At 38.0% G+C, this 13,303-nt stretch overlaps 1 protein-coding gene across 1 annotated transcript in view; it reads left to right on the plus strand.

The window, feature by feature from the left end:
- Positions 1–13,303, plus strand: part of EPHA6 (EPH receptor A6) — a 673,066-nt gene that overhangs the window by 43,782 nt on the left and 615,981 nt on the right. Inside the window, exon 2 of the mRNA XM_072621534.1 lies at positions 12,607–12,762. Coding sequence (XP_072477635.1) covers positions 12,607–12,762 — 156 coding nt within the window. The remainder of the gene's footprint in view (positions 1–12,606; positions 12,763–13,303) is intronic.

Genomic DNA, 13,303 nt, shown 5'->3' on the forward strand with positions numbered 1-13,303 from the left:
GTGTAAAAACTGACACAGCACTAGTAAATAGACTGTCAGTTATGATTAGAACCTGAGAAATAGCATGAAGGACAGCAACAAGGGCATATATAGCCTGGAAATGAAATAGACTGGTTGTATAGCAAGAACCATTTAAGACAAATGGGCATATTGAATATTGCTATGGTATTCACAAAATACAAAAATACCTGGAAGAAGGCTTCTGTTGGGTAGACTCATTACAGAGGGTTTGTGTGAATACATAGACAAGAACAAAAGTGAATGAGACCACACAAATGGATCACTTCCTTCACCTGAGGAAGGAATGCCGACATTGATGAGTTCAAAGATCTATCAGAATGACCAAGTATTTATAGTATAACTATGCTGAACTGTGCAAAGTGAAGCAACAAACTAATCACAAACTACCCATAGTCACATGATCAATAACAATAAGCATTTTATTAAAGCACTTGTTAAAATGTTTATTACTATATTGGGAGGAGAAAGGGAGAGTTAGAAAAGGGTAAATTATCTCACATAAAAGAGGCAAGAAAATATTTCACAATGTGGGCGAGCTGGGGGGAGGTGAGAATGAATGAGTGAGGCTTATTTTGATCAGATTTGGCTTAAGGAGGGAATAACGTACACACTCAATTGGGTACCTTACCCTACAAGAAAGTAAACGTAGAAGGTGATAAGAGGAGGGGCAGATTATAGGAAGGAGGGCAGATTGGGGGAGGGAGTAGTCAGAAGCAAACACTTTAGTAAAAGGACAGGGGCAAATGAGAAAATAGAATCAGTGAGGGGGTGGAACAGGATGGAGGTAAATAAAGTTAATCTTTCATAACATGACTATTATGGAAGTGTTTTGCACAACTACACATGTATAACCTATATCGAATTCCTTGCCTTCTCAATAAGGGTGGTTGAGAAGGGAAGAAGGGAGAGAATTTGGAACTCAAAGTTTTAAAAACAAATGTTAGAAAAGTGTTTTTACAAGCAACTGGGAAACAAGATAAACAGCAATGAGGTATAGAAATCTATCTTGCCCTTCAAGAATATAAAGGGGAAGAAGGTAAGAGAGGGAAGTCTATGAGGGACGGAGGATAGACTGAGGGAAAGGGCAAACTGAATGCATGCCACCTCAGGGTGGGGGGAGGGGAGAAATGGGGAGAAAATTTGGAACTCAAAATCTTGTGGAAATAAATGTTGAAAACTAAAAATAAATATTTTTTTAAAAAATAAAAAAATGTTTATTACTAACTGCATGAAATTTAAGAGGGAAGGAAAGTTCTACTGTATAGAACAAAATAGCTGTTGTTGTTGTTGTTGTTTAAAGAAGTCAGTTTGACTTTTATAATCTAGGTATTATGCTGAGGGAATAATAAGAGAAAAGTAAAAATAGTGCATGCTGTCATAGACTTTGCAGTGAAATGGCTCAGGGGGAAGTAACTATATAAACAAGACATATACAGACTAAATTGGAGCTAATCTTAGAGGAGGTATTATTATTAAAGAGAACTGTTAAAAGAGAATCTGAGCTGTCTTGAAGAAAACTAGAAAAAAATAAGGAGGAAGAAAATTCAAGGCCTGAGAGTCAGTCAGTGAAAATGCACAGCCAAAAGATGGAGGATCTTGTTTGAGAAATAGCAAGAAAGCCAGAGTCAATTGATCGCAGAGTACAGAGAGGTGTAAGATATAAGAAACCTGAAAAAAAACCATTCTAGGAAATGACAGATTATCCTCAATCATTAAGTCATTTGTAGAATTTGAAAAATTACCAAAAATTTTACTTGTTTTATTTAATCAAATTATTGTATACGTTTGATTGAAGGTTCTTTTATACGTGTCAATATCAAGAAATTACACTGGTGATAATAAAAATTCATTATTCCTTGTCTTTTCTCCTAGGTTAGGGACATAGATTGATAACTATAGAATTATAAGATCAAATTTAGTGCTGGGATAATCCTTAGGGACTGGCAATCTAGTACAATCTCTTTTTTCGTAAATGTGGACTGAGGCTCATAGAGTTCAAGTAACTTTCTTAAGATAATTAATTAAAATAATAACAACTGTAACTATAACCTTTCTTATCATTATTGCAAAATTTAGCAAAGCACTTTACAAAAGGTTACCAAAGTATCCAGCACCAGAACCAAAATTTGAATCCTGTTCCTCTAAATCCAATGCTTTAAATCATTTAAAAAATATATAATATATATGACATATTTATATTATATAAACATAATTATATATTATATGTAATTAACTTATTTATTTCTGGTTTTCATCATCCACTTCCATAAGATTTTGAGTTTTAAATTTCCTACCCTATCTTCTCCCCACCATCCACAAAATGACATGTAATGTGAAATAGATTCTATTTATACATTCATATTAAACATATTTTCACATTAGTCATGATGTACAAAAGAATTAGAACGAATGGGAGGAGCCATGAGAAAGAGGAAACAAAACAAAGCAACAAAACAAAAGGAGAGCAAATAGCATGCTTCCATCTGCCTTGAGACTCCCAAATTCTTTCTCTGGATGTGAATAGCATTTTTCATCGTGAGACTTTTGGAGTTGTCTTAGATCCTTGCATTGCTAAGAGCTAAGTCTATCAAGGTCAGTCATTGCACAATGTGACTGCTACTGTGTACAATGTTCTCCTGGTTCTGCTAATTTCACTCAGCATCAGTTCAAATAAGTCTTTCCAGGTTTTTCTGAAGTCTGCCTGCTCATCACAGCACAATAGTATTCCATTACATTCATATACCAGAGCTTATTTAGCCATTCCCCAACTGATTGATAGACCCTTTCCAATTCTTTGCCACCACAAAAAGAGCTGCTATAAATATTTTTGAACCTGTGAAACTTTTCACCACTTTTATGATCTCATTGGTATTGAAGTGGTATTGTTGGGTAAAAGGGTATGCACAGTTTTATGGTCCTTTGGGCATAGTTCCAAATTTCTCTCCAGAATGGTTGGATTAGCTAACAACTCCACCAAGAACAAATTAGTGTTGCAACTTTCATACATCTTCTCCAACATTTATCATCTTCCTGTTTTATCATGTTATCCAATTAGAAAGGTGTGATGTGGTACCCTGAAGTTGTTTTGATTTGTATCTCTCTAATAAATAGTTCTTTAGAGCATTTTTTCATTTGACTATAGATAGCTTAAATTTCTTCCTCTAAAAACTGTCTGTAAATATCTGTTGACCATTGATCAATTAAGGAATGATTTCTATTCTTATAAATTTGACTCAATTCTCTATATACTTTACAAATCAACTTTTAGCAGAGACACTAGTTCTAGTTGCAAATTTTTTTTCCAGCTTTCTCCTTCCTTTCTAATCTTGGTTGCTTTGGCTTTGTTTGTGCAAAAACTTTTCGGCTTAATTAAAATTATCTATTTTGTGTTGCATAATGTTCTTTGTATCTTCTTTGGTCATAAATTTTTCCCTTCTCCATAAATCTGACAGGTAAATTATTCCTTGCTCTCCCAGTTTGCTTAGAGTATCAGTTGTTATATTTTTGTCATCTACTCATTTTGACTTTATCTTGGCATATGGTGTAAGATATTGGTTTATGCCTACTTTCTGTCATACTGTTTTCCAGTTTTCGCAGCATTTTTTGTTAAATAATGATTTTTGAGCCCTGAAGTTGGAGTCTTTGGATTTATTAAGCAGTAGTTTACTTTAACCATTGACTACTATTTTGTGTACATAATCAATGTTCTACTGATCTACCTTTCTATTTCTTAACCAATACCAAGTAGTTCTGATGATTGCTGCTCTATACAACAATTTAAGATCTGGTACAAGTAGGCCAACTTCACTTTATTTCTTTGCATTAATTCCCTTGATATTCTGGGTCTTTTCTTCTTACAATTCTGGGTCTTTTCTTCTAACAATTATTTTATAATTCTATAAAATAATCTTTGATAGTTTGATTGGTATCACACTGAATAACTCATTTAATTTAGGTAGAATTATCATTTTCATTATATTAGCTTGGCCAGTCAATGAGAAACTGCTATTTCCCCATTTTTTTAGACTGAACTTTATTTGTTTGAGAAGGGCTTTGTAATTTTGTCCCAAATATTTTATAATGTCTACAGTGACTTTTAATCAAATTTCTCTTTCTATCTCTTGCTGTTGAGCTATGTTAGTTATATATAGAAATGTTGGTGATTTCTGTGGGTTTGTTTTATATCCTGTAACTTTGCTAAAGTTGTTTAATTTTTCAATTTCTTTACTTGATTCTCTAGGATTTTCTAAGTATACTATCATAACACTTGCAAAGAGTGATAGTTTTGTTTCTTCTTTGCCTATTCTAATTCCTTCAATTTCTTTTTCTTCTCTTATTGCTAAAGCTAACATTTCTAGTATCATACTGAATAGCAATGGTGCTAAAGGATATCCTAGCTTTACCCCCTCTCTTTTGGGAAATGCTTCCATCTTATCCCTATTGCATATAATGCTTGTCGATGGTTTTAGATAGATACTGTGTATTATTTAAAGGAAGACTCCATTTATTCCTATGTCCTTAGTTTTTTAATAGGAGTGGATGGTGTATTTTGTTAAAAAGCTTTATCTGCATCTATTGAGAGAATTATATGATTTCTGATAGTTCAGTTGTTGATATGATTAATTGTGTTTATGGTTTTGCTAATACTGAACCAGTAATTCATTTCTGGTATAAATCCCACCTGGTAATAATGTATTATCCTTGAGATAAGTTGCTATAATCTCTTTCCTAATATTTTATTTAAAATTTTTGCATCTACATTCATTAGGGAAATTGATCTATCATTTTCTTTCTCTTTTTTGTCTCTTCCTGGTTTAGGTATCAACACCACATTTCTACCATACACAGAATTTGATAGGACTCTTTCTTTGCTTATTATTTCATATAGTTTATATGATTAATTGTTCTTTAATTTTAATTAAATTTAATTAATTAATTGTTCTTTAAATTTCCTCTTGGTTTGCTGAGGTGGAGCTTGCCATTGGTTTACTGGAACAGCTCTTGCCCTGTACTCCTCCCTTTACCCCAGAGTGAATGTGGCCTTTCCTGTTAGTGCTCCAACCTTCCTGGGCTACAAGATTGCTGCACCCTGTCTTTCTACTGGCCCAGCTGTTTTAAAGTTTTTCCCAGGGCCATATTTTCAGAGATTTCAGAGATCAATAAGGTAGGGTGAAAGCAATTTACTTCTTACTCTGCCATCTTGGCTCCCAGAAATGGAACCACCTAAGTTTTAGTGATATTGAAGCATAATGACCCATTCTAAAAACTTAACTCTAAAATTGTCTTAGCATCATAGATTATTAGTCTCATGAGATTGTGGTCTTACTGGTACAAGTGATTTTAGAGGCCTGTAGTCTCATCTCTTCATTTCAGATCAGGAAACTGAGGGTAAGAGAACTGACCAAATTTACACAGGTAGCAAGTAGATGAGCAAAGATCCAAATGGAGGTCTTATCAAGAAGTTTTTTTTTTTCCAATAATAAACAAAATGCACTGAGGAAAATGTGCTAACTACATCAGCAATTATGATCCATATCGTTATTGGAGTTTGCCACAGTTAATAATTTTGCCTCATGACTTTCATGTTGCATCTTATTTCCAAAATTTAAGACTATCCTTAAACATCAAAGCAAAAATTTTTGAGCTTAACAGGATGCCACAGTGATCATCATCTTACTTTACCCACTATGTCACACTGCTAACAGTCAAAACTGCTCCTATTGCATAGGAAGGCTTAGAAACTATGCAAATCCTCTGTTCACTTTGATGGTTATAACATTTTACCTCATTCAAGAAGAGTGTTAAGGAAGTGCCATGTTCCCTGTGGTTTGCAAAGAATTGAAGACTTTCTATCTCCTAGCTCTTCCTTTCTGTGTTTTTCAGAGTGGCTTTACCAGTTGTCACTCTAGGGATAGTGGTATGATCAACAAGTCACAGTGGCTCCCTGTTTCCCTTAGATCAAATATAATCTCCTATGGCATGAAACTTTTTTCACCTACTGGCTCCAACATGCTTTGCCAGAGTTATCACAAGTTACTCACCTTTATACACTCAGCAGTTCAGTCTAATTAGTTCTCTTGTTTTGCACCAAAGAAAACATTTCATTTTGCATCTTCGTACTTTTCTATAGGTTATCCTCTAAGCTAGAATATACTTTTTCTCATTTCCATCTTTCAGGAACACACTTGTATGGATGTTCATTTTCCTCCATAAGATGTCTTTCTTGCAGGCAAAGACTGTTTTATGTCTTGGTACTTTATACTTTGGAGCTTAGGACAGTATCTGGAATATTATCCATGCTTAAACAATTCTCTTTGCTTGATTTTTGACTAAAAGTTTCTCTGTGTAATCACCTGCACTAATCTATCTAGACTCTACTGAAGAGAGATTAATTTCAAAGAAAGGTAACAAAGAGATGGTAGATCTGTAGGGAAATATTTTCCTTTTATAAGATCATTGATGTCATAGGAACTCTGAATTTACAGACTACTGAAGATAAATCACAGGAAAACTCTACCATGTTAGCTTGGAAGGATGTAGAATAAAGATTCATTGGGATGGAAGACTAAACTCTGGTAGGCACATCTTCTTTTCTTTCTCTTCTAAAAGCATAATCAAAAGTTATAGTGCTTCAAGGTCCTTTAAACACTTTAAATATATTATTTCATTTGATCTTCACATCCCTACCAAGGTAAATAAAATGGTTATGCTAATTTTACAAAACAGGAAACTCAGAGGCAGATGGGTTAAGTAACTTTCAAAGGATCACACAGTCAATCTAAATAATAATAATCTAAAATCTAAATAATAATCTAAAAACCAATGGCAGTAGCAGCTAGGTAGCACAATGCATAGAGCATTTGGCCTGGAATCAAGAAGATCTGAGTTTAAATCTGGCCTCAGATACCTACTAGCTATGTGACCATGGACAAATCACTTAACCCTGTTTATCTCAGTTTTCTCATCTCTAAAATGAGCTGGAAAACGCAATGGAAAATCACTATAGTATCTTTGCCAAGAAAACCCCAAATGAGATCATGGACAGTTGGACTAAACACCAATCATAACAGCTCTTTTTGTAGTAACAATGAATTAGAAATTAAGGAGATGTCAATCAGTTGTGGAAAGACTGAGTAAATTGTGGTATATACAATGTGATAGACTACTATTATGCCATAAGAAATGACAACAGAATGACTTCAGAAGAACTTAAACAAACTCATGCAAAGCATAGTGAGGAGGACCAGAATATTGTACCCAGTAACAGCAATATTGTACAATGATCAACAATGAATGACTTACTTATCCTGATCTATGAAATGGTTCAATATACTTCCAAAGGACCCATGATGGAAAAAATGTCTACATTGAGAAAGAGAGAAACTGATGAAGGTTGAATGTAAATCAAAGTATGCTGTTTTTCTAATTTTTTATGGGTTTTTTTTGGCAATTTACTGGCATATTTTATAAGATCTCACATGTATAATCTATATCAAGCTCTTGTCTTCTTAAGAAGAGGAATAGCAATAAAAGAGAATTTGAATTCTTTTTTAAACAATTGCTAGTTTTTTACATGAAATTGAGAAATATTTAATGAAAAAATAAAATATGCTTTATAATACTCTAATAATAAAATAGCATTTATTAAATACCAATTGTGTAACTAGTAGTGTGCTAGGTGCTAGGGATATACTTATGAGAAAGGAAGTCAATGCCTGTCTTCATGGAACAAACAATCTAATTGGGGAGGCAGGAAAGGAAAAGGGCATGATGGAGAAGTCAAAGGAGTGCAGCCAGGCAGGAAATAAATTAGTTTCTGATATAGGATTCAAACCCATGCCTTCCTGATTTCAAGTCTCACTATCTCATGTTCTAGGCAACAACCAACACTACTCCTCTGAGGTGCAGTAGTCAGTGTCTCTAGGAATGAGTTGTCAGGTGACCTAAGGCACTGCTGCAAATATTTATATGTCTGAAAAATTAAAATAAACATTATTTTGCTATCTGCAGTTAAATTACAGGTAGAATAATCTTTATATGAAATAATAATGCTTAAGACATACACATAGTGGTCCAGATAAAGGAACATAAAGATTACTGATGTTTTATAAAAGTGAACAAATAGATTTCAGTTATATTACTGGAATAAATATACCAAGTAGCCTGGTGGTACAGTTTCAAATAAATCACAGAAAGCTATATGCTATTTTGTAGACTTAATCTTCTTTTACCTGGTCTCCTCAGCAAAAAAAATCTAGAGACTTTGAAGTGTTCTGCAAAAATTGAGTATTTTTGTTGGAGGCGATATGGTATCTTGGAGTGAAGAAGATGTATTTAATAGGTTAAACACCTCCTATGCTTAACTAAATTGTGTTACTATGGATAAGTCACTTGATTTCTTTGACCTTCAGTTTCCTCCATCCCTAAAAAAGGGGCATACTGAAAGGAATAACAGAAGGAATAAACATTTATATAGTGCCAAGCCTAGAGGCCTGTATTGGGCTACCCGAGTCTTTCCTACCTGTCCCAGGTCTTCTGTTGGCCAAACCGGATAAACGTATGAGAGAAAGGTCGTTCCAGAGTCAAACAGGGGTTGAACTTTATTTCAGGGTCCGGGTTACAAATGCAGGGGAGTCTTCCTTAGGAGGAAGAGGGGGAAATTTCCTAAGGAGGCTAAGCTTAAGGGATTGGAAGTAGAAGTACAAGCGGGGAGAGAGGGGGAGGGGAGAGAGGAAAGAAAAGAAGCGGAGCCTTACTGTCCTCTTGGCTCCACACGTGCTAAGAGAGAGCTTTCTGGCTTCCTCAATCCTACTTAATCTTCAGCCACACAGTTTGCATCTCAATACCATGCTGTTAGGTAACTAGGTGTGCTCCAATCCGGGACGACCTCGAGGGCAGGGAGACTCCACCCATCAGGTATCTCCGGGGGAGAGGCAGAAATACCCGAGCTAGCCGAGCTAGCTCAGTCTGACCTTCTCGAACCCCCGCTGTTCATGGAGGGCCTTGTAAGACTCTAAGATTTAGAAGTCCCACTTTTACCTGCCCGAGACTTTCCACACGGAACTGAGCTTCCAGTCCCAACATATCCCCTTCTTTGTTATGCGCGGAGCGCACCTGGCTCTAGAGCAAACAGTGGCTGGAGGCTGAGTGGATTAGGAAGGCCTTTAGCATATGAGTACCTTACAACAAGACTTCATTCACACAGAAATCTGCAGCTAGCACAACTGACAAAGGGAGGCATCAAATAAAACAAAGATGAAACTAAATGGCTGAGTTACAACAGGGGAAGTGCAATCAACTAATCCCAAAGCATATTTTAAGAGGAGCAGCTGGTGTAGGCGCCTTACATGTCACCACTCCCTTAATCTTGCAAATGGATCTATACAGGTGGAAAATTGGTCACCTCCTCCCCACCCAAGTGTCCTGGGTTTGTGATATCAAAGTCCTCATTCAGCTGGCGAAAAAAGGATGCCTAGATTGAAGCTGTCAGCAGCAGGCTCAGGTGGTGTATGATCCTTCTCCGGGGTCTCCGGGCTCTCCGACATCGGTTCCAACTTACGGATCCTTCTAATGGGAATCCACGCATCACCTTTTCCTGTGGAGACACAAACATACCCTCGACCCCCTATTAGTATCTTAAAATGTCTCATAGCTGGAGTAGTATGTGCGCTTTTTGAGACAACTGTATCAAGCTCTGATTGTATTAGGCCTCTTAATCTTAGCTCTGATTGTATTAGGCGACCTTTTCCCCTTCTTTGTTTAGCGAGGATCGCCTTTAAGGTAAAATTGATAAGAATGCATAGCGGCTCTTTACTTTGGTATAGCTGCTGCCAGGTGCTTACAAATGCTTCATTAACATCTGTAAGGAACCTGACTTTCCCAGATTTTTTCTTTATAACAAACACAGGAGCATTCCAGGGTGACTTTGATGGTTCTATATTTCCTTTTTCTAATTGCTCCTTAACCAGTAGTTGTAGTGCCTGGAGTTTTTCTGGAGTCAGAGGCCATTGCTCCACCCAAATCGGGGTGTCTGACTTCCAATTCAAGGGTGGGGACTCCAGTGCAACTGCAATGGCCCTTACTACAAATTTGATAACCTCATCCCGAGGCGGCTAATAACCATTCCGGCAATCAAAACATAATCAGCGGCTGAGTACCGCAATTGATTTCCTGTAGCCTCAAACTGCCCTGTTCCTGTAAATTGCTGATAAGCCTGGGGGGCCTGAGCCCCTAGCCCACCGGTAGTGCTCTTTGCCCTCTGAGAAAATTCTGATACCCAAATCACATTCTGCCCAGGGGTAAGGCAGGCTCTGGCTAAGCTCTTCCAGTCATTAGGAGTCAGAACGAACTGACCACTGAGAGTTTCAAGCATGGCTATGACAAAGGGTGAATTAGGGCCGTGCTTGATACAAGCCTCTTTAAGAGTCGCCACTCTCTTCCACTCTATAGGTATGTGGCTCCTCCGAACCCCACCGGGGACACTGGGGTCCGCTATTTCTAACACAGGAAATGTCCCTACATCTTCTCCATTCTCTATAGCCTTTCTTATTCCTTTTTCCAAACTGGACTGTGGCCCTGAACTGTCTGACCAATGGAGCAGGTTATAAGGAGGCGCAGAGGGAAGGCACGGCGTATTCTCCCCTGCCTCGCCTTTTCCATCCGCTAGATGGAGCTCCGGGTCTATTTTTTCTTTACGCTCCTTAACTTTCCGCTTAACTTTCTGCTTGCCTGGGTCCTCCCCTCCCCTCTCTCTGCTTCCACTCTTATTCCAATCCCGCCCTGGCCTCTTCGGCCCTTCCTTACAAAATTCTCGGAGGTCGTTTAACTCTATTGTGACCCCCGCCTCCCTGCCTTCCCTGTGAAGTGTCTCAGCCCAGACCTCCTGTTCCTCTGGCTTTATTACTGGCAATTGATTCCTCATCCCTGCCCTTTTCCCAGGGGTTTGGGAAGCTTCTCTCCACTTTCTCTCCTTCCGAATCTAGGATTCGGGACTCGCTTCTTTCACAGCCCCTTCCGGGTGTACCCCAAAAGCACCCAGGATTATCTAAACTCCCAATCCCTGTTGGGGCGCCAACTGCCAAGCCTAGAGACCTGCATTGGGCTACCCGAGTCTTTCCTACCTGTCCCAGGTCTTCGGTTGGCCAAACCGGATAAACGTATGAGAGAAAGGTCGTTCCAGAGTCAAACAAGGGTTGAGCTTTATTTCAGGGTCCGGGTTACAAATGCAGGGGGGTCTTCCTTAGGAGGAAGAGGGGGAGATCTCCTAAGGAGGCTAAGCTTAAGGGATTGGAAGTAGAAGTACAAGCAGGGAGAGAGGGGGAGGGGAGAGAGGAAAGAAAAGAAGCGGAGCCTTACTGTCCTCTTGGCTCCACACGTGCTAAGAGAGAGCTTTCTGGCTTCCTCAATCCTACTTAATCTTCAGCCACACAGTTTGCATCTCAATACCATGCTGTTAGGTAACTAGGTGTGCTCCAATCCGGGACGACCTCGAGGGCAGGGAGACTCCACCCATCAGGTATCTCCGGGGGAGAGGTGGAAATACCCGAGCTAGCCGAGCTAGCTCAGTCTGACCTTCTCGAACCCCCGCTGTTCATGGAGGGCCTCGTAAGACTCTAAGATTTAGAAGTCCCACTTTTACCTGCCCGAGACTGTCCACATGGAATTGAGCTTCCAGTCCCAACAATATAGCACTTACTATGCACTAGGCAATATGCTGAGCAGATTTTACAAATATTATCTCATTTGATCTTTACAATAATCTTACCAATAGCTACTATTATTATCTCCATTTTGCAGTTCAGGAAACTAAAGTAGAGATTAAGTGATTTACTCAGGTTCATACAGTTAGTAAGTGTCTGAGGTCAAATCTGAACTCGTATCTTCCTGGCACCATGCCCATTGCTCTATGCACTGTGCCACCAGCTGCCTGTCTTGAAAGGATGATATGTAGGAGTGTAGCGAAAATTTAATGAAGTGAAATATACATGCAGCTAGGTGGAAAAGTGGATAGTGCAGGGCCAGGAGTCAGGAAAACTCACTTTTATGAGCTCAAACTCAACCTCAGATGCCTACTAGCTGTGTGACCCTGGGCAAGTTACTAATTCCCATTTGCCTCAGTTTTCTCATCTGTAAAATGAGCTGGAGAGGGAAATGGCAGAAATCACTCTGGTACCTTTACCAAGACAATCTCAAAATGGGTTCTGAAGAATTGGGCATGACTGAAAAATGATTGAGCAACAACATATGCAAAGTTCTTTATAAAACGGGAAGCATTATACAAAGTGAGCTGTTAATACTTTACATGAAAAAATTGGTAAATGTTTGTTCAGCACAGTGTGATTAGAAACTCAATACAACATTTTGATCATTCACCTTAACTGATTAGACAGAACCAGTTTCAACTGCTATAATCAATAAGTATTTATATATCTCTGTGTTTATGACAAGGCTAACTCAATTGACAGTTTTGTCCTGTTGATGTGAAATGACGCTGAAAATTCAGACAATAATATATTGAACATGTTGCACATATAAAGTAATATATGCACACCAATAGCTGAATAAAAGTTTTTCCTGTTTTTACAGCTTGCAGACCAGGATTCTATAAAGCATTTGCTGGGAACACAAAGTGTTCTAAGTGCCCTCCACACAGTTTAACGTATATGGAAGCAACATCTGTCTGCCAATGTGAAAAGGGTTACTTCCGAGCTGAAAAAGACCCACCTTCTATGGCATGTACCAGTAAGTCTAATTAATTTAGTGTTTGGAGTCCTTTCCTCCATTTTGTCTTTTTGTTTTAATTTTTTTTAAGTCTTATACCATAAGATTCTATTTGCCTTTGCCAATAATTAAGGGGAAAGTGCTTTTTTAAGTTATAAAGTAACATATTTGTTTTCACCAGTTTGAAAAAAAAGACTTTCATTTTGTCTTTCAAAAGTATATTTGTTCTTCTGTGTTCAAAACTTATGTCTGGTGGCAGGAATTTGAAAATTCATGTGCTCCTCACCTGGAAAGTTAAATAGCTGCAATCACACAACATAATTTAAACAATGAAACTGCTCTACAGATGCTGGTAAATTTGGCTTGGCCCTTCATCATTCTAAGACAGACTAATTTTGTCCTGTGCCTTGTCTAGTCTGATTGGTATCCTTCATGTTCAAAGAGGACCGAAATATTAGGGTCAAGATACAGTGTATCTGACTGGTTGATCAGACCAATACGAGCTTAGAAGACTCTACCGCAGGTTAGGCACAAAAAGTCCCATGGATTTTACCGAGTGTGG

The sequence above is a fragment of the Notamacropus eugenii genome, chromosome 6 (genome assembly GCF_028372415.1).
Source record: "Notamacropus eugenii isolate mMacEug1 chromosome 6, mMacEug1.pri_v2, whole genome shotgun sequence".
Lineage (NCBI taxonomy): Eukaryota > Metazoa > Chordata > Mammalia > Diprotodontia > Macropodidae > Notamacropus > Notamacropus eugenii.